The 27527-nt window shown below is 46.1% G+C and overlaps 1 protein-coding gene across 1 annotated transcript in view; it reads left to right on the plus strand.

Moving 5' to 3' along the window:
* The window catches only part of LOC138284363 (mucin-2-like), a 1502605-nt gene that overhangs the window by 1103387 nt on the left and 371691 nt on the right, over positions 1 to 27527 (plus strand). The window contains exon 33 of the mRNA XM_069223056.1: positions 24602 to 24633. Within this exon, the coding sequence (XP_069079157.1) occupies positions 24602 to 24633 (32 nt within the window). The remainder of the gene's footprint in view (positions 1 to 24601; positions 24634 to 27527) is intronic.

The following is a 27527-nucleotide window of genomic DNA, read 5'->3' on the forward strand; positions in this document are numbered from 1 at the left end:
CTTTTTCCAGATTTGGAGAAGATGTTTGCTTTTACTGTTTGCTGTCATGCCGTTTGTTTATGTATCAAATACGTTTTCTTTTCACTATATGTTTCTCTGAACATTACCAACTGTTTACAAAAAAACTTGTGTGAAAATCTGATCTGCGCACATAATTAAGAAATTTCTAGGGCATAAGGAGGCCAAATCATTCAGTGCAGCATGGGAAATCAGCGGAAAGGACAGCGGCCACATTATTTTTCTTAGATCACTGTGAAAGAATAAAATCATTCAGATTCGGTCTATTCATTTCCACAATCTAGAATGTTTAGCAGGCAAATTAATTGAAGTATGTTCGAATTCTGCTCACCTGGTGATGTCTCTCTTCTGCTAAAGTTTGAAGGCTCTGTCCAATTCACACCTCTTCCCCATACACTTCTCGCAGCTAGTCTGTGTGTGGACTATCTTTGCTCCCACCAAGACCATCATCATGAGTAGCCCATTAAATTCTACTGGGCTGGATACCAGCAGTTACCAGGTCCATCAGAATGAAAGGTTTTGTTTTCCACACTGAGATTTCAGCTGCTGAAAGCAGCCAAAATTTAATTGTGAAGAAAACAGGGGGAAATATGAGAATCTGCATAGGAACACTAAATTCTGAATATGACGGTATTCTTCAAAATCTTGTAACTCTTGTTATTTCCCCACCCGTGAAATTATCGGAACCCGTAGTAATGGTAATTCCTTTGAGGGAAAATTATAGAATTTCTTTACAGGACACTTATATTGAGGGCCTAAATGCTGGCGGTGCTGCGGTTAATGCAACAAAGTAACATGTATCAAAGACTTGCAATTATTAATAATGCTACAGTATTTTGATTAGTTCCTGTGAGTTTCGAGCTTCCAGTAACAAAGGATTGCTATTATTAGCACTGTCACCATTGGTTCCTACTAGTGCTGAGTCCATGAGACACAGTAGCAGTGTAAGGTGTCCCACCAGTATTATTCACAATCCCTAATGTTGATGGTTTAGTCACCAATCTACCATACAATATAATGGTGCATGCTGTACCTAATAAGGAAGCTGGTCTCTTTATGAGGACATACTTTTGGAAGTAAAAAAAGCAGTCAAACCCTCGTCCACATCAAATGGCTTGCTTCATCATTGAGGTTTCTCCTTACGGAGAAAAAAGGTTCTCCCATAGACTTTGGTGAGCAAAGAGGCAGTATGATAGATAAGTCAGAGATCAGGAATATTAATATTAGTGGTCTGGATCATTCTGTCCCTTACTGATGGAGCCTAGAGTATGCACGTGTATGTCCTACTATGGGCCCCTGTGCAGTAAGCTGCACTGTAAGCTCCATCCCCTCGAAGATGGTTAAAAACTGTACAAAAGTGGGTTTTTGACATTTATTAGAACCCTCTTCAGCAGCCTTAAAAACAACCAAGGGGGCTGGTAAGCAGGTCATTCATGCCAATATGTTTCTGCTTTCTCTGAAAGGATCAAACAGATTTATCAAGAGGAAAAAGTCTAGGTATAGGCAATGCTTTACTGTGTTTTTCACATGTGTTTTATTAGTTTAGGCAAGCATAGTAAAAATTATAGCTACATCGCCTACAACTGGGAAGTCTGCGTTCAATAATAAGACAAAAACAGCTTAACACAAAACAAACCCCCACCCCCACATATGACCCCACCTATCTGGCCGCCCCCACTCATATCTGCCATAAATATATTTGTGTTGGCGGCACCGGCCTAAAAATCATGAGTGTGCTTCTCTCATGTCCTTTCTTTTGCGACTCGACCTACCGCTACATTGTCAGCATTGACCCCCTTCTGGGAGGGGAACTAAGTGCAGTAGTTTAAGCTATTTGGGGCAAGTCAGCTCATTGAATTCAGATGATAGTAATCATTTGAAAGGGGCCCATAGTTCTTGGAATGTCCAGCAGTTAGTGTAGTCACTGCATATCCAGGAGGTGCCACAGTTTATGAAGCCATGATACATACGCTGGGTCCCATCCAAGCCCCTCAAAGAGAGAATTTCCTGGTTTGCTGCTCCCATCTCCAAACCCATTTGTCTGCCTCTTAAGGACTTCAGGGGCTATGTTAAGGGATTAGAGGCCTCTGGAATACATATGCTGGGAAGTGGGGAATTTGCGTGTCAAAGACAGAGTCTGTGTCACTCAGAATCTTCTTTCAGTAGCGGACTAGTTTGGGGTAGTTCCATAGTAGGTGCATCATGGTGTCTGTGCCCCCCACTCTTGCCAGCATTCATTACTACACTCTGGGTGCCAGTGCTGTATTCTGGTTTGAGTTCAGTGCCAATAGGAAACTCCCTTAACCGCCATTTCAGTGATCAACATATTGTGTGCAGTGTTGTGCTCCATATAAAATGTTCTCTCATTCTTTATGTTTTATGGGTCTCCCTATCCCCGCCTCCCAGCACAATTGGTTAGCACTCCTGGGCTGAAGTGGTGGCTGGCCTAGGAGACTGTGCATTTGTGAGATCAGGCAATAATAGCAATTTCCCTAATGACATTACCAGGCGATGGCCTAGGGATTTGACAGAGGGGTGCAACACCCAATATCGGATCTGTTGATATTGTATTGTATACAATCTGTCTCCATTAGACTGAAATTGAGTTTTAAAAAAAATATATTTCCTGTATTGATTTTTTGAATAAAACTACAATACAAATCAGTAATACTCCCCTATTCTCCCCACACCTCTGCAAATCCAGAGTCTCTATATACATAGTTCTCTAGAAACCCTTATATGGCACTCAGGCAGCGTAAATAGGCTGTATACAAAACATAGAGGCGCTTAATCCAAGTCATCGCAGACCCTCGTATGCTCCCACGCATCCTGTTCCATGTCAGGGTCCTAAGTTCCTGCTGCATTCGAACCTCCACCAGGTCCCATTCCATTCTAACCCCTTGGTCAGCCCCGCTATACACCAATCTATGTTTCGGCCCACATTCCGCTCGTACCCATCTCACTAATTGCCACAACCATTGTTTTCTAGTGGGTGGTCGATTTGTCATCCTTCTTAATGGTGTACATTTCTTCGCCACAGCTTGACCTAGCTCCAATACCTTCTCTGCATATTTAGTGTGCTTAGATCGAGCCACCAGGCCAAAAATACATAGCTGAATCATTGGCAGCAGTGGCATCTCATTACTTCGACCCACACCGGGCATTTCCACCACATATGAATATAGGTCCCAGTACTTGATTGACATCTGGGGCAGTGCTCCTGTTGGGCCGGATCCAATCTGTGCAGCCACTGCAGTGTGACATAAATCTTGTCGATACACTTATAATCTATCAACTTCAAATGTGCATTACGAGTCTCCCTTCTGCAGTTGCCTAACACGGTGGCCTATCCACGCTCAATTAGCTTGTCCCCCACATCACCTTCCCATTGTGTTTTCAGTAATGTAACATGAGTGGGTGTACTTGGTAAAAGCAGGGCACGTAGGCGTGTAATAACTTTGCACTGTCCCCCCATGTTCAGTAATGTCTGATTCAATACATGTGTCTCCGGTTCCAGGGGGAACCTCACCCAGGCCCACCGTATTGCTGCCGCCAAACCACCATACTTGAGGAAATAGCTACATGTGACATTCCATCTAGTGCAGAAGTCTCTATAACCCACGATCCTGCTGAGCCCCCATAACAGTGAGGGGCATCTCCCTCCCCACTGCGTCTTATGTATGCAGGCATTGAGGGACTAATCCCTGTACACCAGGGAACTAGTTGTTGCATATATATATATATATATATATATATATATATATATATATATATATATATATTAAAACAAGGCCCTTTCAGGGGTAGAGTGACGCATAAATTATGCAAAAAAACAAAAGATAACTCTGGGAAGTTCCCAATTTTAGATGGAGAGCTAGTAAGGAGCACCCTGCAACACCAGCGACACTCTAGATTTGCTCACCTCAAATATATATATATATATATTTTCCTCATTTTCCCACCTCGTTGTGCGCTCCCTGGTTCTATGTTCGTGATTGTACCCCTTTGTGTTGCTAGAGGCAACGCCAAGAGAACCGGAGTGACAGGAACAGTGCCCCCCTCCCACAGAACCATGGTATTGTGTATTAGAGATGAGCCGCCCAGTAATACACCCTAACATTTGGAGCCTGTAACCCTCTGTTGTCCCAAGGAAGTTTTAAAACCTCCAGGCTGATTTGTGCCCTTCCATGCTGCCCCTAGTATAATAGCCTAAGTAGCTCACCCGTTTGGTGGACATATGACTCTGGGATATGCATTTTCATGTGCTGCAGCACATACAGTGCTTGAGGCAGCATGATCATCTTGCTTTTGGCTATGCATCCTATGAGGGACATTGAGAATCGTAACCATTATCGCACACTTCTTTCAAAACCATCCAAAAGGGCACCCAAACTTAGATATCCCCCATACCTGACTTGTTGTCTGCACTTTTGTATTAGATAAGTTTGCATCCGCAGTCACAGCCGTCCATATAGGATAGATTACAGATTTATCAGCATTTTGCCAGAACCCCGATTGCATCCCCACCTCCATCAGTGTGTCCTGTACCATGCCCCATGTATCTATTGAGTTTCTAGGAGTCAGCAAGATATCATCATCATAGAGTGAGAAGATCTCTCACTTGCAGCCCACCATGATCCCAGCATCCTTGTGTCAAAGGTGTATAAGCTGAGCCAGCCTTCTCAATAACCATGGTAAATAGCAGCAGTGAGAGAGGGCACCCTTGCTGGGTTCCCTTCTTCAGATGCCACTGTCCGAGACTCAGTGGCCCACCTTCACTCTTGCTCTGCTATCTGTATTAAGCAGTTTTGCCCACCTCAAATAATCTTCCCACAGTGTGTACCAGTGGAGCGCATGTTTCATAAACTTCCAGTTGACAGTGTCAAAGGCCTTGTTAGCATCCAAATTGGCCATGCAAAGGTCTCCTCTCCCCTCATAGCCTGTTCCATTATAAAAAAATGCCTTTTGTGTGTTAGTGGTGATGGAAAGGCCTCCCCCAAACTCAGATTGATCTGTATGTATGAGCCCGCCTCTTCAACATTTGATAGCCGTTGCCCCAGTATTTTCCCCAGAATGTTTGCATCTACATTTATCATCGATAAAGGGCCGTAAGATTTACTGTCTGTGGGGTCTCTGGCCAGCTTATGCAGGGATACAATATTAGCCTCCCTTAGCATTGCCGATAACACACCCGTTTGAAAGGTTTCCGTGTCCATGGCCAGCAGTGGTGAGTACAATAGGTCTACATATGTCCGGTGGAACTCAGCATTAAGCCCATTGATACCCGATATCTTCTGTGTGTTCATATGTTTTGATGGCCCACCTTATATCTGTTTAGTCAAGTAGTGCATTAAGTATAGCTCTTGCGTTGGTCTCTACTCTAGGGAGGTGAGCTTCATCCAGAATGGCCGCTTTTCCTGCCTCATCATCCTGACCCATTTGTGCACAGAGTACTGTGTAAAATTCTTCAAATCAAGGCAGGATATCCTCTTGAGTAGTCAGAGTCGGAGTCACCCCATTTGCATCTCTAATGGGCAACACAGTGTTCCCGCCTTTCTCCCTGTTAGCTAGCCAAGCCAAAAGCTGACTGAGGTGGTCTCCCTGTTCATGTTCAATTTCTGTGTACAGTTTGTAGTCGTGCTTCCCTAGGGTGTCCTGTGCCTCATCTAATTCCCCCTGCAATCCATGCCGTATTTCCTATACCTCAGCAGTGTGCAGCGCTTGCCTATCCATGTCGGATATCTGCTGTTCGAGTTTTGAAACTATGCGCATTTGGGATTTAGGTAGCCCATAATTTGTAGTCATGTACAGCTCCTATACGGTCACCTTGAAGGATTACCAGAGCATCATAGCCAACACCACTGTCCCTGTATTGATGGTAAAGAATTCCTGCACCACCTCCCTGATCTAGTAATGCTTATGGTTGTATACACCACTGTAAACACCACTGTTGCACTGGTGACACACAGGTCTGGTCTTGCAATTCCACTGCAAGTGGCTCATTGTCCAATAGGATTCAGCCCAGATACTGGGCAACATCGAAGTGCATAATTTGTTTTGGGTGGGTGAACATGTAGGTTATTTTAGCAAAGGTTCGGGGGAGGAGCCAAAATGGTGGCCGTGTCGGATGCCTAATCCGTGAACTCTGCCTCGGGCTCACGGTAATCATCCTGTGGGGCGTTCCCGGAGAGGAACACAGCGCCCAAAACGTTACATCTCAGCCCTGGGGGGCCAGCGGACTGCCATAGTACCGAGTGGCACCGTGAGAGTTGCCGTGAGGACCAGCCCCGGCGGGGCACTGAGAACTGTTCGGAGGCCGCGGCATCGAGTGTCTGTGTGTGCCCGCGGAGTCTGGGACGGCGCTGGACTGCGCGCTGCGCTGACTGCTGGACTGCGGAGTGAGGTGAGGAGGGCGAACCGGAGGGGGGGTCCCCCTCGGGGGAACCACATTAACACACGGCCTCTCACCCCTTTTCCCCCTTTCCCCCCCTTTCCCCTCCTCCATCGGAGACCGGCGGCGGCCGCGCTCTGCGCGGTGCTCCCCTGCCAGGCAGAACACCCTCACAGTTATGGAGGAGAAGCGGGGAAATAGACGCGACGCGGCCGGGCGGCCGGCGGAAATCGGGAGCGTGCTTGCTGTCTGGCAAGCAGAGCTCTAATACGGGTGCACTACCACTGCGGGCCACGCGCTGCCCCGCTGCAAAGACCAGCTGTCCTGTGCAACCGCACTGAGGCGGAGATGGTGGGGAGGTCGCGGCACACTGAAACGGGAGCCTCTCCAGACCAACGAGCGACCATCCGCGGCCGATGTTGACGCTCATTTGCTTGTGGGACTACTCCCTCCACACCACCCAGGATTGATCTCCCTCCCCCCATGGAGCGGGGGCAACAATACTCTTGGCCTGAACGGGGGGCTGACTGATTGGTGGGGACTGGATTCTCTTCCCCCCGCCTTGACAACTCTCATCGTTTGTCCTTCTCCCCTGGCATCCCCCTCCAGCTCCTGCCGGAGGCCACATAAATACACCAGGGCGGTGCCCCATGTCGGTCGGCAGAGGCAACCCAGGAAGCCCCTTGCGGGCGGTGGATGGGCACATCGAAGGAGAGGATACACCCTTGCCCCAGGACATTTGTTCACCAGCGGTGGGGCTTACTGTCCATCAGCCCTCGTCTTGCGCCATGGCCGGCCGGCTTGATTGAGGGGGGGCAGTCTGACCTGGCCCACTCTCGGCGGAGAATCGCACACTGAAGGGCACTCCTTTATCGTCGGCGAACTCGGAGGCTCAAGCAGCACATAACAACACTGCCCTGCTCCATGAGAGCTGCCCAATAAACACACAACATGGCCGGGAAGTCTAAATCCGCAAAAAAACAAGAACGAAATGCGCCGGCACCGAGCGATCAACAGCTAATTCCAACATTGCAGTCGTTGGAAAGCACATTTCAAGCCCAGTCCAAACAATTCGAAAAAGTACCACAGGCGATCATGGACACTAAGGGGGTTATTACAACTTTGGAGGAGGTGTTAATCCATCCCAAAAGTGACGGTAAAGTGACGGATTTACCACCAGCCGTATTACGAGTTCCATAGGATATAATGGACTCGTAATACGGCTGGTGGTATATCCGTCACTTTACTGTCACTTTTGGGACGGATTAACACCTCCTTCAAAGTTGTAATAACCCCGTTAATCCTCTCTGGAACTTAGGATAGAAACAGTATCACAAGACTTGAACCTACTCAGAGTGGACCACCGCAACCTGGCGGAGAGAGTGAAGGCGACGGAAGATGCACTAAATGCGACAAATCCTATAGTCTCGGACAATCAAAAACAAATTCAAAGATTGAATGCAGAGGTGAAGACCCTATGGCGTCGCGCTGAAGAAGCAGAAAGCAGATCCTGGCGCAACAACATCTGCTTCCTAGGGTTCCTGGAGAAATTACCAGAACAGAGCACGGAAATATTCTTAGAACAATGGCTAATCAAAGAAGTATTCAATGGGTCCCCATCAAAGTTCTTCTCTGTGGAAAGGGCGCACAGAGTCCCAGGTAGACCGCCGCCTCCGGGCCAACCACCTAGACCATTGATAGCAATATTCTTGAACTACAGGGATCGCGATTTAATATTGCAGCAATTCCGCAGCAAAGGCCCATTCCGACACGAAGACTCAGTGGTTAATGCCTACCCAGACTTCACCCAACGTAACTCTTATGTAAAAATTAAACAACGCCTCTGTGACCACAATATTAAATATGCCCTTTTATTCCCTGCTAAATTGAGAGTAATATCAGACGACCGCACCCACATATTCACCTCCCCTGAAGACGCCTGGACGTGGATGCATGCTAAAGGCTTCGCACAACCCCAGCAGGGAGCGGAGGAAAGAGAGGAATAGCTTACCTCCTCATTACGGTAGCGCACCAGGAAACGCCCCAAGGGTCAACCCACGGAAAAACAGGCAGCAGAAGAAAGGGCAAAAGTATTGAAAGAAACTCCCCTACACACACAAAACTCCTTTGAGGCTCTCTGTGCGGCCCCCGCAACCGACTCGGACTCCGACTCAGTTAACTCGGACTTCACGTTGACAGAAGAGCTTGGGGGCCCGAAGCTCACCCCCAGATCCATGAATGAACTGTGAACACAAGCAGCTAGATCGCATCTCCACCCGGACCGCACGACAAGCCGCTGGAGGCAGAGGGGATCGACTCTAGAACCAACTCGGAGTACACCACTGCCACCTACGTGTATCTTTTGAACACTTTACTCCTTTTTATTGTGAACATTGCCTAATGATAATGCACATGCGGGCCTGGGGGAGCTAACCCTCCGGGAGCGCCCATACATATGCGCAGACCATGTCTGTGGAAGGATGTGAGCCCCGTATAAGAGCCACACCCGGTTGCCAAAATAACTCCCCTACAGGTATTCGAATGGATACAGGTTTTCTTAGGTAGTAGTGTGTTATGTAGTTTAATAAGGGTTTGTAGTCGTGTGTGGGAAGTAGTAGGGGGGAGGAGGGGAGGAGTTAGTTAAATTGTATGTAATAGGTCAACTCAGATTACCGAGATTACTGCTGCGGTTATTAACCTTAATTCTATACTTTGTGGAGGTAATAGGGGCCCGGATTGGCGCTGCTACCCAGTCCGAGTTTCATGCAGGTACACCATATGCAGCTACATGACTCAGCACGCAAATCTTAACACACACCAATATGGAATAGTCACTTGGAACGTGAGAGGACTGGGTACACCAAGTAAGAGAGCTCGGGTATATGCACATCTCAGACGCCAGAGAGTACACATCGCTATTCTACAAGAAACACATCTTCTGGAGTCTGACTTGCAGGAGATTCATGGGAAATGGAGTGGGCAGATAATAGGCACATCATACTCAGCCTTCGCTAGAGGAGTATTGATATGGATAGCAGGCGGCGTCCCATTTGCCCAATCCTCGCAGAAGATAGACCAGGGGGGCAGATATGTGGTAATAGAGGGGCAACTAGACAGGAGACAGTTGTCGATAATAGGGATCTATGCTCCCAAAAATGCGTTCGCGGAATTCCTGTGTATGCTTACCCCAGCACTATTGGTACACCCTGCAGCTCCGGCCATAATGGGGGGGCGACTTCAATAGCATACCGAATGTAGTGTTAGACAGGTCAAACACCCGCCGAAAGGACTAACAAATAGAAATGCCAGGTGTTCTCTGTTGACCTGGGCGGGCGACATGAGGCTCTATGACATATGGCGCATGAAACATCCCCAACAGAGGGAATATTCATTTTACTCAATACCTCATAACGTGCACACTAGAATAGACATAATATGGGGGTCCCCGGACATTTGCGCAATGACCAGTGAAACAGAATACCTAGCCAAGACACTGTCGGATCATTTGCCGCTCAGATTGACATTAAACCGGGGCAGGAAACGCTCGGTGTTCGCCACTTGGTGTTTACAAGTGAAAGCCCTCTAGGACCAAGCATTTGCAGAAGGCCTGAACACGACACTGAGACAGTACTTGGAAGTCAATAAAAACCCTACAGACACAAGAGCAGCAGAGTGGGAAGCACACAAAGCGGTTATTAGAGGCACTGTATCTCATCCACCTGGGGAGCAAGACGCGCCCTCCACAATGAGATCAGTAAATTGGAAAAGGAATTGAGATTAATGGAAATTGCAGTGGCACGCGGGGAGACTCCCTACTCAGCGCTAAAGGAGGCGCGCATAAAATACAATGAAGTAGATTCTCGTCTCCGCTGGCACGACCATAAATATCATTTAATGCCCCTACAATCGGAGGCGGACATATCGGGTAGGCTGCTGGCGTGGCTCCTTCATGGGAACCGTCAGCAGTCTCCCATAGGGGCTATAAAACTAGATGACGGCAAAATGGCCACCGCGCAAGAAGAGATAAATGGGGCATTTAGGAAATACAACACGAACCTTTACACCAAACGCACAGTATGCACAGGCGAACAACTTGAATCTTTTCTAGCAGGAACACACCTGGCGCATCTGATATACGTGGACAGGGAAATGCTGGAAGCCCCACTGAGAATGGAGGAACTAGACTTAGCGCTGGGTCAGATGCCCAGGAACAAAGCGCCAGGTATAGACGGCCTCTCCATAGAATACGCGCTGTATTCGAAATACTTAAAGCCGCACTTGCTGAAAACGTTCGAGGAGGCATGGCGCCATAAGTTATTACCCCCCACACAGAGAGAGGCAATGATAGTGGTTCTCCCTAAGCAAGGGCACGATCCCACAGATGTTAAATCCTTTAGACCACTTTCACTCCTAAATCTCAATTGTAAAATCCTAGGCAAAATATTGGCTAACAGGTTAGCTCCCATTATGCACACTCTGATACACGAAGATCAAAACGGATTTATCCCAAAACGCAATGCCTTTTTAAATATCCGTAGATTACTGAGTGTAATGGGAGACACCCCCCCGGATGCATGGGACGAAATGGTACTCTCGCTAGATATCGAGAAAGCTTTTGACACACTAGGGTGGGACTTTTTGTTCACCACCATGCAAAAAATGGGTATCGGCCCTAACTACATACAGTGGGTACAGACATTGTACGCCAGTCCACAAGCTCGGGTGAAAACAGGAAGGGTAATATCTGATAGCTTCCCGATCGCTAGAGGCACCAGGCAGGGATGCCCCTTATCTCCTTTGCTGTTCGCCATAGCGATGGAACCACTAGCGACTCGACTACGGTCTATGGAAGACAATTGGGGAATAGTCAGGAATGGGCTACACCATGTTATGTCATTATACGCAGACGATGATTTAATATACGTGCGAAAAGGGAGTGAGACGATATCCTCAGTAATCTCACTCCTTACCAAATTCGGGGAGATATCGGGCTTGGCGGTTAACTGGGAAAAATCGTCTGTGTTCCCACTAACCATATGGTCCCCGCCGAGGAAAGATAAGGCCCCAGCAGGACCTTTGAAATGGTGCTTCGATACGTTCAAATATCTGGGGGTCCACATATACCATAGAATTGAAGACCTCAGAGATGGAAACTTGGGCAGAACTCTGGCTTCCATAAAGGGTTCACTGCGATTCTGGTGTAAACTACCATTGTCACCCCTGGGCAGAGTGGCAGTCGCAAACATGCTGTTACTGCCCCGGCTGTTATATTATTTTACGGCTCTGCCACTATTGATCCCCAAGAGTTTATTTTGTGATCTGAACACTATCCTACTGCAGCTAACATGGGGAGGGGGCAGAGCGCGCGTCGCACTCACCACACTACAGCGCCCAATAAGTGCGGGTGGCCTGGGAGCCCCCAACTTCGAATTCTACTATGCTGCAGCACAGCTGCAGTGGATATTGAATTGGATACACAGACCCACACAGGTGGAGTCTGCGTGGGTGCAAGCGAGACTACAGGTAGAACCTCTGATCAGTTGGCTAACAAATAAAATATCAAAAGGGTCGCCTGTCAACCCGTTACTGCTAACGGCACACTCATGCTGGAAGAGATACATTCAAAACGGCCATGGTACGTTCCCTTATTTGCCGCTCATCCCACTGGGACTGATTCCTGGATGGGTCAACGCGGCTAGTACACACTCGCTATCGGCTTGGGCAGAGTCGGGTATATTGTCAGCAGGAGACTGCTTCGAAGAGGGAAAACTGATGTCATTTGAATCTATGCAAGCCCTCACAGCAGTGAATCCCGGGCAATTTATAACATATTATGCTATATGCCACGCAATCAAGAAAGCATGGGAGACAGGGGACCAAGAACCAGCGACTTCCCCTTTACTACATCACATGTTACAATATGACAATCAAATAAAGGTAGTGTCGAACCTATATAAAACCCTGAACAAACTCCCCGCAACCCAACCTGGAGAATGTTAGGGAAAGATGGAACACAGCTCTGCCAAGCCCGATACAGCAAGGGGAATGGCCGAAAGTTTTACAGCATACACGGGGTATAGAGAAATCCCAGATTTCGCTGCACTCAATTTAACTACACACACCAAACGTATCTTTCTCCAGCTAGGATTAAACGCATGTTCCCAGGCTCGGACCCAACTTGTCCTAGATGCAACGCCCCATTGGCACATTTCTATCACATGGTCTGGGAATGCGCCCAAGTGAACAAGGAATGGAGTGGAGTAGTAGAAGTGGTTTCAGAATTGACTGGTCTGGCGCTCACAATTGACCCTAAATCCTGCCTGTTAGGGCTGAGACCGAGAGAAGAGAAACATAGGCACCTACATAAGTTCGCAGACCTAGCATACGTGATGTACAAAAGATTGAAAGCTATGAATTGGAAAGCGTCCATAGCACCAGATTTGAAAACCTGGCACAACATGACATTGCGCTGGGCCCGCACAGAATATTTGGTGCTATGTAAACTAGCAAAGGAAGGCCAACAACACACAGGTTGCGAAGCCTGGGAAATTATAGTAAGTAGACTGGAAGCCAAGAACGATGAAAGGCCGCCATGAACTTGACTGAGTTTCAGCCTCGAGATAAATAGCCACACATCTGGGCTACCTTTAATATAATCAAGTAAGCCAGTCACGATACACCATAAGGGTAGAAAATGCCCCCACTCTCACACCCTTAAACTGCCACAACCTACAGCTCCCAACAAGAATAGAACAAACAAAGCGCATTCTAGCAAAAAAGTGCATAACCAAGCCTATCACCCAGGTACAGCAGTCAAATACTTTCTGAGTATTATAACGAGACCTAATTTAAGTTGTTATTGTTTGTTTTAAATGTATATTTCATAACAGGTCAACCATATCCTGTCATTGCACCTGCAAAATTATGGAAAGCAGATTTGTATTAAAAAATCAATAATAATATTATTTTAAAAAAAACAATCTTAGAAAAGGTTCCATGTGGAGAGGACTAAAAAGAGTAACCCAGTGTTGTGCCATGCTGCGTTCTCCATAGCTCTAAGAGGTTAAGCATCTCCATACCCTCCAGTAGTGCCCCACAAGATCTGCCAAGTGGTCTAGCAGTACGCCTGGAGCTGTGCTGGTGTCTACCTAGCACACAATTGTGGTCACCCATCTAGATGATGTAGCAAGTGTAGGGTGTCAGGTGTGTCTACGTTTAGAGCATATGTGTTTAAAGGTACCATGAGTTTGCCACCTATCTCTCCTACTATACCCACATATTGGCCACCTGCTGCCTTCAACTCAGTGTTTGCTTCAAAGGGGACACTAACACCCATCCATAATAACACACCGTGTGGCAAAAAGGTAAAGCTGGAATACCATAGTCTGCCCCCCACTTTAGTTTGTATTTTCTCATGTTCCTGTGGTAACAAGTGTGTCTCGTGTAACATTACTATCCATGCCTGATGTTTCCTCGCATAGGACCAGAATCAATGTTCTTGGTAGGGTTCCATATCCCTTTAACATTCCAGGATAGCGCTAAAATGTTCATGTGTGTAGTAGGCACATCTCTTGCATGCCTTGGCCTGACCGTGCCAACATGTCACTGTGGTGCATGAAGCTCAAGCCTATCTCTCCAAGAACCATGAACAAACTCCCCCTATCACCCATGTGGCCCGCCCCGACTGGGCCTCCACAATCAACACACATTATGTCATCCCAGCTCCCCCACAAACAACAACCAAGCTGCCCTCTCCTGGCGCGTTGCCACCGCAATCCCTGTTGGTGGGTTGCCCTGTGGTTATGCCCCTAGGTCTCACACACATACTTGAACATGGTAATGTACTTATATACCTCCTCAATCACAACAGGCTTGCATAACATATTCAATCCACGCTAAAGCACTCCCCCTTGGCTTTGGCTTAAGCAAGATATTGTCAGTGACCTTCCCACTCAGTTATCATAAACCTGTGTCCACACATGTGTGGGACCTTGCAGGTTACCAGTCAATGGTTCTTGATGAACTGCATAGTGTCCCCAGCGTGATTTTAAAAACTGTCTCTTCCCATTTAAATCCACTCAGAGGCATGTTGGTAGCAGCTGTATATAGTCCAGATCTCAATCCCTAAGTTTCTCTTTCACTTCCAAGAATGACCTCCACTTCTGTTTGGTTGAGGGGTGTCCCTGGCTTGAGTTTGAAACCTGGCGTTCTCTAGGCCCTGTCCTCCAGCAGCTCCCCCTCTTCCCCAACTCAGGCAACACTCAGGCAACACTGTGGGCAGCCAAAATTCAAGAAGCTGTTCCCTTGGAGTGGTCTCTGTCCCCTCAGAACAGGCCAGATATGCGCACATTATTGCATAGAGACCTATCTTTCAAATCTGCCAGTTTGGCGTCCTGTACCTGCAGATGCCTCTCTTGATCAGCCAGCAGGCTACTATGTGCCCCCAATATCTCATCTGCACCATCAGCTCTAGTTTCAAAGTCCTTCACATGCTCCCACATCTTGTTTGTGTCTTGGAGTAGTAACACAACCGTGATAGCCACTGCATCTGTTTTCTCTGTGATGGCCTTATTGCACTCCAACATTAGATATTTGATATCCAAATTTGATGGGGGTGTGGGTTCATCCACAAATTAGGCTTTGTGCTAGAAGCCACACCTATGCCATTCTAGCCAGTCCCTTCTTGATTGAGTGGCAAATCTTAGAGGCCATATCCGGTCTTCCCTGGCTGGAAGTGGGTCAATTATCAAGTCTGGGGTCCTGGGCGAGCCGGACTGGCCCTTGCGATGCACACTGTGACTAGAGAGGCCACACCGTGCATCGTGCTATGTGGGGGAGATAGGGGCACTGCAGTGGAAACTACTTTAATAGTTGTTCAAACTGGCCCCAGAGGTCCATATAATGGTCCAAACTGCAATGTGCAACCAAGGGAATCAGGTCAATCCAGAGCATGAGATCATAACTGTGTATCAACCCCACTGTTCCGTACATAAGGCCCCCACAGGAGTTTGGCATCAGCCTCTCTGCTTGTTCAAAGATGCTAATAAAAGAAAGGTGGATGAGGGCATAGCACTATCTCGTCCCGCGATCATAAGTGTCTAGGCCTCTGTTCACAGGCCTCCCCGAGTGTTTGGGGGAAGCCCCGTGCTATTTTAGTTCACCGGATGGGGTTCCGCATCAGGGTACAGGGAAAACTATGCCCGTTGCAATGGAGGTCTTGGTGGATGGTGAGGCTTCCAGTTCAATACTTTGTGTCACTTCAAATCACCCTAGGGACATTAGGCCACGAGTCCTGCCACCATTACGTAGTGCAGCCCCTTCCCGCTCCAACTGGGGTCCACGTCACTTCTCATCCTGTAGATCTGCATGCACCAGGTGGTGCTCTGCTCCACGCACACTCTGCAATCACATGTGTGTGCATGCAGCGGCGGAGTATGACAGTTCCTTTCTTCCCCTTGGGATACCGTTAAGCCACTGAGCTCTAGGCCCCATTTGTGGTGCCTCCATCCAGCCACTGCGGCCACACCTTTCACCTGTTGATGTTTGTGACACCACCATTGGAGTAGTATTATGCTGTCCTCCGCTCCCTTTTGGGTGACAAGGTCAGCCCCGGCAGGTGTTTCTCATGGGGCCTGTATGCCAGCATGCCACAGATCTGCTGTTTAAGCGGCTTCACTTAAAGCTCTCCTTTTTCCTGTGCTCCCAGTCAAGACATCACAGCCAGGCACATCACATGCAGGACACTCGATTTGGGGGTCTCAGCACCTTGTCAGTGTTATAGTCTGAGTGGGGGGGTCACACCCTTGGTCTCCAATCAGCCCTTTATGATCATGAGTGGGGTTGAGGAGGGATCCTAATCCTGAAGTTTGTTGGAGCTGCGGAGAGGGGCATCCTCTCAGGCGGCCATCTTGGCTCCTCCCCAGTTCAAACTGAGTTTGTGGTTTTAATGAGACTGTCATGTCAATTATTCTAAAAAAGGATATACCTATATTAGTTTCCCAGGTGTCATCATAGGGGTAGTCTCTTATATTGTGCCAACCTGTGGAGAGGGTTATGTAGAGAGGTACTACTGAGAGGGCTAGTTCACAGATTCCTGTTTCCAAGATCCTGGTTACTACAACCATCTCAGTGGAAGAAAGATGATGATCATCTGCCAGTTGTGCTCACAAGAAATAAAGGATGCCCACCGGAGACCAGAACTGATCACCAGATGTCAGGCATGGACATCTTGAACCTGGAATGCCACAATATCTCAGGGATAGCTAAAAAATCTTAGGGATGTGCATCAGATATTGTGGTTCCGTCAGATGTCCCCAGATGAGGCATTAAAGGACACCAGATGTAAGGGTTGCTACGAGAAGCTAAATTGGCCCTCAGAGGGCAGGGGTACCCTGCAAATGTCACAGGTGCTACCAGATTCTAGTAGTGGCCTTCAAATGTTATGGACACCTATGCGCTTCTTTACACTTTTAGTGACGGCCTGGCGGTGCACACTGCAGGGCCATATCTACAAGGCCACGTAAAGCTTTTGGATTTTCTTGGCCTTGTGCTTATGGACTCCCTATTACATGGTGAGGCAATGCAGTGACGTGCGCTGCATTGCCTCACCATGCGTTGGGGAGGCGTCCCATGGGCGTTACGGTGGGTGTTCCCAGATTACGAGATTTCGTAAACCTGAGAATGTGTCAAAAGCCTACGCCTCCTCAGGGGAGGCATAAGAGAGGTGCAACAATGATAAATACTTTTATTTCTCCTCGTTTTCCTTTTCCTAAGTGGGCTACATTCTGCAGCACACATTGAAAGAGGAAAACTTCTCTCATGATTGTTTTTGTGCATGAAGGTGTACCTTTCTTCATAAAAACAATGATCCTTGCAACGCAGACACCCTTGCATCATGGTGCAACGGTGCCTGTGTTGGCTCATGGCAACCCATTATGCGCCTCTGCAGTGGAATAGGACAGGAATGCACTGTATCTCTTTTCTTTTGACACAAAGCAGTGCAGCAACAATCCTTACGGCGCTGCCCTGTGCCAAAACTGCTAAATGAGACCCACACTTTTTACCGGGGATGTATACCAGATAGCATATGTGGCTCAAGAAGCTAGTTGGTCTCAAAGGGCTATTAATGCTCACCAAAAGACAGTGGATAATATCTTATGCATTGGATGTTCACCACGTGTCAGAGGATCATTGTATACTAGGAATTTTCATCAGAGGCCAGGGTTAGCCAACAGATGCAAAGAGTTGCCACCAGTTGTCAGCGATTACCAACATAGACTATTCTCTCCAAAATGGCTACTCTCAGTGAGCACATTGAAAGCTCACCATTTACTGAAGAGCCACTGCCTCCAAAGTTGAAGCTTCTGCCAAAGAACAAATCAAAAATGCAAACAGACCATTGAGATCTTCCTTCTGTTACGAAGCTCCAGTCTCTTCAATCTCCTAAATCTAATGGGATATTATCAACTTCTTCCAAGACTACAAGAAATTCATCAAACCAACGATATTTATTGCCTCATTTACCACAACACATATTGAATAACGAGACCACTTTCAGCCAATGCCAAATCGAACCTCTGTCCACTTATAAATCTGCATTGGCTGGGGAAGGCCGTTGAAACATGATTAGCCAACCAGCTCACTTGTTTATAAAGAAAGAAAGAAAGCCTACTTTCCAGCAAGTTTCCACATAGAGTGCATGACTGAAACAGTTACAGTAAAAGTGTTGAATCCTTGACGGGGAAATTCCTGTTTCCTTGTTATAAAAACCTGCATGTGTTTTTGAAATGAAATGTTCCTGAAATGGCTCAGCTAGGGAGGCTGGGTAATATCTACTCAGACCCTGAACTGGTGATGCAGAGTTCAAACTTCACATGTATGTATATGTGCATATGGTATTTCTGTAGCCTTAGCCTAGCCAAAAGACAGCAGATCACTGTTTATTGTCTGAAGCAAGCTTAAAGTAGACAAAAATAGGAGAGGAATTGGAGCAATGGACCGTTAATGCATTGTCCTGTAGTGTTTTTTAAAGAGGTGAGTCTTCCACCCTTTTCAAAATTGGATCTGCACTTGGGCAATCCTGATGGAAATGGGGATGTTGTTTCAAGTCCTGACTGCATAGATAGAAAAGACATGTTGTCCTGTTTTTTTTTCTTCTTCACTAAACTTAGTTTGCGATCTGATGGTGTTCCGGCTGCTGGTGTGCTGAGAACTACCAGAGATGGTGCAAGATAAGCAAAGGTGCAGGTTGTGGTGGATTTCCAAATGATGCAGCTAATTTTGGAGCTGGCAAAGAGAGTAAATAGAGTTCCATCGGGGTGGGGTGATGTGATCATATTTTTTCATTTCCTGGATAAGACATACTGCGGTATGTAGCGCGCCACTAAGGGTTGCCAGTGTGGAGTCTGGGAGGCTGCTTAGAATTCTGATAGACGAGTTAAGGGAATATTTTAGTAAAGTGACATCTAAATCTAGTTAAATAACCTTCCACTTTGATGACCTTCTCACACAGGAATCTTGCCTCCTAAATCTTTCAAGTTCGACGTTCTCCAACTTAAAAAAATTAAATCCTAAAAGAGAGAATTTGAAGGAGTGGCTATGGCTCCAATGTGAGTGTGGATTCAAACACTGGACTCCTCTAGGGTCTACCTTGTGCTGACTGCGTATCTCCATCATCCGTGGTCACTGGTGTTTCGGCAGCAGGTGAAATGTCCTGGAACAGTTAAAGAGTGGATTGAGACGACATCCACCTGTCTCATCTTCTGCCCAAAAGCTAGTTTTGTTGGCACGTGAGACCTGTGGTATGGTGCAACCAACAAAAGGTGGGTTGAAGGTGGAATACCAGTGGGAATAGGCTTAAAGAAATTATCCACATAGACTCTCATGCTTTGAGGCCGTGCAAAGCTCCTGAAAATTCAGAGTTTGCTTAATGAAAGGGTGGGAGCCCCCTATAGTGAAATAGCCAAATAGGAGATATCATAGGCTTCTTGGAGAACTGAGTGAGTGACTAAGGTCTGTGGGGTTTGTGAAGGTGTCCCTCCTGTCAGAGAGGCAAGAAGGGCAGAAGAAAGAGATGTTCTACTGGGGTCGGCCTGATATGCTGATCACTCTGAAGGGAAGGCATTCATCTTGTGGCAGGATTCCCCCTACGAAGTGACATATGCTGGACAACATGCCCAGTCTCATCACTGCCTCTCTCTACTTTAATCAGTGATTATGCCAGTCCTGAGGGAAGCACCATGTTTCTTCTTCAGTTGAGGTGACTTTAGTACTCAGTGTTCAACAATCAACATGAATCAGTGTGCCCATATGCCATTCCTCACCATGGGCCCCTAGAAAACTGAGTAATTTCAACGTTGCTCTGTCTAGGCCTTTACCTCACCACATCAAATCCTCAGATTTGATGTGGCTTACTGCAGGGGCCTAAAAATTGTGAATACTGATCTCAACGCAAAGATTGCCATTCCCTGCTCCTATATTAACTCCCTGGGTTCAAGGGTGCTGAAAATTGAGGAAAAGGTTGGGAACTAGGTTGAACAAGGACGAGCTCTACACAGTGTGAAAGAAAACAGTTAGGAGATGGAGCTTAGTCTCAACAAGCAGTTGAGCATCTAATGCTAACCCCTCCCCAAATTTCCCCAACGTTTATATTTTTTCTTCACATAGGCAGTTGAAGCAGTTTACACATGACAGAAACTGAAACTGTAGATGATGGTACTAAGATGTGCAGCGCTTTCTAATAAGAGTAAAAAATACCTTCAGAAAAGATGGAAATGTAAAGAGCTCAGACAGAGCTAGTTTGATTGAGAATCCTCTCATTATGCAAAGCACAAAAGCAAGGCCTGTGCTCTTCAGAGGTGATAGAACACAAACATGTTAGTATAAAATTAGTTTGCAAAATAGCTGCAGGTTAATCAACATGGCAGCTGTTAATACAGTATTAGATCATTATGAAATGGCAGAAAGAGTTCGCAACGTCAAAGAGTTTGAGAACTGTTCTAGATGGGAAACATAAATATCAGAGATGTGGAGGAGAGAGCTGAAGGAATTCATCTACAGGCCTTCTTGGCAGGCCTGTTCTCCACCTTTCATGTAGATGACAACCCAGAGGTTTGACTGGAGACAGCTCATTGAATAAACCAACTGAAAATGAGAATCACCAAAAAGTTTTCAATATTTAGGCAACTTCCATAGTTTTATAGTGAAGGAAGAAGTACTAAGTGTAGAGAGAAGTAAGAATTTGATAATCTCTTAAAGCTGTGAATGCTCCTTTCACCAACATATTGCAAAGGTCACTTTCTCAGTACAATTGTTTTTCCCCACATCAAAGAGAAATTCTAGAGTAATAACATCAGACATCAATAGACTTTTAAGTGGGGCATTTACTTCGAACTCCAGAACCAGATGAATGAATTCACAGACGGAGAAGAGGTGGCACGAGTGCTTAGGCTTCAGATGGAAGGTGACAGCATTCGACAGGCAATACCAGGAGTTGACCCAGATCATTCCTTGGGGGAACTTGGTAGGACAATGGACAGAGACAGATCACAGATCAGATGAGACACCAGGAATCAGCCAGAGCTCAGCTGGATGAAGGCTAAGGGCCTGATGTAGAGTTTGGCAGACAGGTTACTCTGTCACAAATGTGACAGATATTCCGTCCGCCGTATTATGATTTCCAAAGGATATAATAGAATCATAATACGGCACATGCGGTATCTGTCACATTTGTGATGGAGTAACCTTCTCTGGCAAACTCAGGCAGACTAGAATACCTTACATACTGGAATACCTTAGATTTCTAAGTAATATTTTATTGGTTTAGCATGTAATGACCTCGCAATGATAGCATAGTGCATTGTATGACTAGGGACATAACTGTATATGTCACTGATGCTTATGTAATAGTGACAGAATGTTCTTTTAAAGGAATACATTACTGTGAATAGATTTTGCTTTATTAGAATTGTTTTATCTGTTAGGTAATTTTTATTTGGGCATATAATGGTACAAACAGACTTCCTTTTGCAAAGATGAAAGAGTATTTATGTAACAAATGGTCGATTTTTAACAACAGAATACATTGAATTTAACTGAAATGATTGTAAAGGTCAGGCAGAAACTGGTAGGCACGAGTGCTTAGGCTTCAGATGGAAGGTGACAGCATTCGACAGGCAATACCAGGAGTTGACCCAGATCATTCCTTGGGGGAACTTGGTAGGACAATGGACAGAGACAGATCACAGATCAGATGAGACACCAGGAATCAGCCAGAGCTCAGCTGGATGAAGGCTAAGGGCCTGATGTAGAGTTTGGCAGACAGGTTACTCTGTCACAAATGTGACAGATATTCCGTCCGCCATATTATGATTTCCAAAGGATATAATAGAATCATAATACGGCACACGCGGTATCTGTCACATTTGTGATGGAGTAACCTTCTCTGGCAAACTCAGGCAGACTAGAATACCTTACATACTGTAATACCTTAGATTTCTAAGTAATATTTTATTGGTTTAGCATGTAATGACCTCGCAATGATAGCATAGTGCATTGTATGACTAGGGACATAACTGTATATGTCACTGATGCTTATGTAATAGTGACAGAATGTTCTTTTAAAGGAATACATTACTGTGAATAGATTTTGCTTTATTAGAATTGTTTTATCTGTTAGGTAATTTTTATTTGGGCATATAATGGTACAAACAGACTTCCTTTTGCAAAGATGAAAGAGTATTTATGTAACAAATGGTCGATTTTTAACAACAGAATACATTGAATTGAACTGAAATGATTGTAAAGGTCAGGCAGAAACTGGTAAAGAAAAATCTCTGAAGGCTGATTTGTGTTGCTGTAACAGAGCAGCAGTTGTTTTCACATGAGCTTATGTACGTACCTCAAACAAAATAGAAAGGACTACTCTAGAATGCAGTCTTTGGGTTATAAATGGTCCTTAGTGAGAAATCGCCATGCATGACTTTTGTCAATTGAATGTTGCACCATTTTTAGGTCTCGCCTACCTGACAGATTTTAGGAGTCTGCAGGCGAAAGCCTCTTGTGGACCATACCAAAAGTACAGTGGACTTAGAGCCTCCCCATTACTTACAATTGGGTGTCTTTATTTAAAGATGGTTTGCCTTCCTCTTCTTGTGTCTGTCCCTACCCTGCAGCATAGACTCTTATCATCATTTTGATTGACTGACTTGTATCCTTTCATTTTAAGAAACACATTTTTTCTTTAGCATATCATTGGAGTACGTGTATTCTCAGCTTCTCTCCCTAATGTGAGGCCTCACATCTGCCCTTTCCCCATGCGCTCTGATTGCTTCCTTCCCCTACTTGCTTGTATCACAACTGGTGTATTTGTCCAGGTTATGACGAAAGATTAGGCTCTAAGGACCAGATTTACAAGGAACTGGATCAGCGCTGCGCCAAAATTGGCAGCGCCGCACTGCGGCAGTTCTGGAATGCAGGAATGTGCTGTATTTACATAAATATGGCGCACCACTGTGTTTCCCTTAGCGCTGGCGATATATTTAGCTGCCAGTGCCAACACAGGCATCATTGCACCATAGTGCCAGGGTGTCTGAGGTGAAAGGAATGATTGTTTATGTGCAGGAAGATGTCCTTTCCTTCACATAAACAATCTACAATGGCGATTTGACACTTCAATGTGTGCTGCATTTAAGTAGCAAATTCTCATTATTGAATGATTGTTTATGTGCAGGAGGGGCACCTTCCTGCACATAAACAATAATTCATGGCATTTTGCTCTTTCTATGTGTGCTGCAGAATGCAGCACACACGGAAAGAGCAAAAACAAGGACAAAAAAAAGTATTTTTTATAACTCCTTGGTGCACCATGCTAACACCACCCCTGGGGGTGGGGGGGTTCGTTTTTGGCACAGCCGCAGATTTACAATTCCTTGTAAATCTGGGGCAGTGTCAAAAGCAATGGGTGTTGAGGTGGAACGTCCACAGCAACACCCATGTGACACCTCTCTGCCTCAGAAAACTGGGTCAGAGGGGCCCATATTTACAAGTTTGCGTTAAGCCACAGAAAGTGGCTTAGCACCACCTTGTAAATATATAGCGCAGTGCACAGCGCCACTGGAGCGTCACAAAAGGTGACGCTCTGTGGTGCTAGGGGCTTGTAAATATGCCCCGAGGGGGCATATTTTTTGTTTTATCTCGGGTATCCCACATATTGCACAAAAGCTCATGCCTTGGTACACAAAGGCTTTTTAGTCACTCATGGAGGGACAAGTGGCTGCACTCACGTGTAGTTTGAGGTAGAAAGTGTAATTAGCATGACTAAACTGGAGCAGTCTTCTGGAGGTCCATAACTCTTTTCTGTGGGCTACTGCAGAGGACCAAATGGCTGGAGCATGTTTAATTTCTGAGCCCTATGGAAATTAAATTAGGCATTGTAAAGCGTTTTCCTATAAAAAAATCCTTATGTTTAAATTCCGTTCATAGTGTCCTGAGTGAAGAATATTTGAAAAATAAACCTTGAAGTCTTAAAGGTTGAAAATATTGAATTCAGTGTATATTTTTGAGGTAACTTAAGCTGGAGCCCCTGCTTCCTCTCCTTCCTCCTCTTTCTTCTCACGAGCCCTGCTGCTTAATCCTTTCCTCCACTTCCCCCTTCCTTCTCTTTCCCTCTCTCATCCTTCCATACACCTGCACACACACACGCAGTCTATACACCCATCCGCATCAATAAACACAAACCTGTATTCCAACTGTTCAGCTGTCTGGCTGCCCATACGCATGGCTATCTGCCTTTTAATCTGTCCATCCATCTGTTTACCACCCAACCAAACACACACACATACCTCTTTATCCATCTAACATATCTACACACACCAATACTTTGTCCAAGAACACAAACACACAACAAGCTCTTCTTTCATCCACCCGATTGCACACATCATTTCTCCAACAAGCGTCCAAACACACACCATAAGCACTTTCCATTCATTTACCTACAAACGCCCACACATTCACATACATCCTTCCATAAGCACACGCTTTCCATCTGTCAATTTACTCATATAGGCACTGACTAGTTGTCCATCCACAATTACACACGATATCTTCATCCATCTATACACACACACTCGCATTGCGTATGCAAGGCACGTTCTATGAGACATAACCATTAACACTCTTTTATATGTTTTTCAGAGTGCATAGGTCCTGATGCGCTGCCCAAAAAGGTAAGCACAGCAAATAAACTAAATATAACTTTATAATACATATACATCTTGCCTTCCATTCATACAGCAAGTAAAGTAAAATAACAGTTTTTTATCTCATTGTTTTCTTCTTAACCCTCGGAGTATAAAATTATTCTCTGCTGACTGTCCTCATCAAATCATCCTTCAACATAACCTCCACTCTCCTTCCATCCAAGTGGAGTGCTCTTGTTGCACAGCTTGCAGCTATCTCCTCTAGCTTGTCCGTTCACCCCACCAACCATTTGCATGAGCTCACAACGCCCCCAACCAAGCTTTGGCGCTGCTACGTCCTTTACTTATGGCCTTCTTTAGAGTTGAGTGGAAGTGGGCCATCTGCCCTCGGTATAAAGAGTGCACTGATGTCAATCATACTCTGAACAGGGTGGGAGGGGCGACGGGGCATCCAGCAATTTTTACCCACTCCACCAAACTCTAAATGAGGCCTTAGTATGCATCTGAAACGACTCCCTGTCATGGTATTTCACCTCAAAGTAAACCAAGTTTAGATACGGTCATTATTCTATCGATACTAACTAGAGGAAAGCTGGATAAAGTGCAATGCATGCAGCAGAGGACATCGTTCTTCAATTACGCTCTAAAATTTACTTCTATAACATATGCCTATCCTAAGGGGAGGGTGAGAAAACCACACATCCATTGCTGACTTCTGGCCTTGCCTTGAGGCCCCTACATGGCACGGTAAGTCACACTTGCATTCTGCAAAAATTAGAATAAGCCAATAGGCTGTGAGCAGAACCCCTCCATTCCAGCTACAAAGAGCAATCGTTTTAAATTAACATTCCTGGAACTTTCTGACTCCCACACCACCAAACAACCAGCATGGCGCAGTAAAGCAAAGCAGCAATCATATTATCTTTTACTTTGACAGTATCAAAGCGTAAAGAGGGCAAGAATCCCAGAGGGTCTTCATCACCACACACAATCTCTTTGAAAGGAAACTCCATTCTGTAAGTCTTCATCACCACACACAATCTCTGTGAAAGGAAACTCCAGTCTGTAAGCAATAACTCAACTTAGATAGCCGTGGACTAGACACATCTCTCTCAATGATCATCCTCCTACTTTTATATGTCGCAACAGTGTAGGAGGCTGGCCTGGCTTATAGTGGGTACCTCGTGGTACTTACACCCTGTGCCAGGTCCAGTTATCCCTTATTAGTGTAGAAGAGGTGTTTCTAGCAGCTTAGGCTGATAGAAGGTAGCTATGGCAAAGTAGCTTAGGCTGAACTAGGAGACATGCAAAGCTCCTACTATACCACTTATATCATATAGCACAATTTCATAAGAAAACACAAGACTCAGAGTTACTAAAAATAAGGCACTTTATTTTAGTGACAATATATCAAAAGTATCTCAGAGAATACCCTCACTCAGGAAGTAAGTAATATACACAAGTTATATGTACACAAACCCAAAACAGGTAAGTAACAGTAAGAAAAGTAGTGCAAACAATGTAGAATCACAATAGGATGCAATAGGTGAACATAGGTCTAGGGGCAACACAAACAATATACTCCAAAAGTGGAATGCGAATCACGAAAGGACCCCAGACCTATGGGAGGTTGTAGAGAGTCACTGGGACTGTAGGAAAACAGTAAGGGTGTCCAAGATACCCCACCCCAAGACCCTAGAAAGTAGAAGTAAAGTTACCTTACTACCCCAAAAGGACACAATAGTCGTGATAGGGGGATTCTGCAAGAACCACAAGCACCAGCAAAACACTGAAGATGGATTCCTGGACCTGAGGACCTGCAAGGCAAGGGGACCAAGTCCAAGAGTCACGATAGTGTCCAGGGGGGGCAGGAGCCCAGGAAACCCCAGGATGAAGGTGAAAAAGGGCTGCCTCCGGGTGGAAGAAGCCGAAGATTCTGCAACAACGAAAAGGGCTAGGAACTTCTCCGTTGGATGGAAGATGTCCCACGGTGTGCTGGATGTTGCAGAAGTGCTTTCACACAGAAATACCGCAAACAAGCCTTGCTAGCTGCAGGGGTCGCGGAAGAGGTTTTTGGGTGCTGCTGAGGATCAGGAAGGACCAGTATGTCGCCCCTTGGAGGAGGAGACAGAGGGGGTGCTCAGCAACTCAGAGAGTCCCCGCAGAAGCAGGCAGCACCCGCAGAAGTACCAGAGCAGGCACTTGGAAGATCTGTGAACTCAGAGTCACAAAAGGAGGGTCCCACGATGTCCGAGTCCAACTCAGCGGGTTGAGCACTGCAGGACGGAGTGATGGGGACCCAGGCTAGGCTGTGCACAAAGGAATCCTTGAAAAAGTGCACAGAAGCTGGAGCAGCTGCAAATCATGCAGTACACAGGTTTGCTGTCTGGTGGCGTGGGGAGGCAAGGACTTAGCTCCACCAAATTTGGACAGGAGGGACACTGGACTGTGGGAGACACTTGGACCCAGTGCCTGTGTTCCAGGGACCACGCTCGTCAGGATGAGAGGGGACCCAGAGGACTGGTGATGCAGTCTTTTGGTGCCTGCGTAAGCAGGGGTAAGATTCCGTCGACCCATGGGGATTTCTTCTTGGCTTTCAGTGCAGGGTGAAGGCAGACAGCCCTCAGAGCATGCACCACCAGGAAACACTCGAGAAAGCTGGCAGGGTGAGGCGCTACAGTGTTGCTGGTAGTCGTCTTGCTACTTTGTTGTGGTTTTGCAGGCGTCCCTGGAGCAGTCAGCGGTCGATCCTTGGCAGAAGTCGAAGAGGAAAGTGCAGAGGAACTCTTGTGAGCTCTTGCATTCATTATCTGAGGAATAGCCCAGACCCAGACCCTAAATAGCCAGAAAAGGATGTTTGGCTACCAAGAAAGGAGGTTTGGCTACCATAAGAGGTAAGAACCTATCAGAGGGGGTCTCTG

Source organism: Pleurodeles waltl, chromosome 3_1 (assembly GCF_031143425.1).
Source record: "Pleurodeles waltl isolate 20211129_DDA chromosome 3_1, aPleWal1.hap1.20221129, whole genome shotgun sequence".
Lineage (NCBI taxonomy): Eukaryota > Metazoa > Chordata > Amphibia > Caudata > Salamandridae > Pleurodeles > Pleurodeles waltl.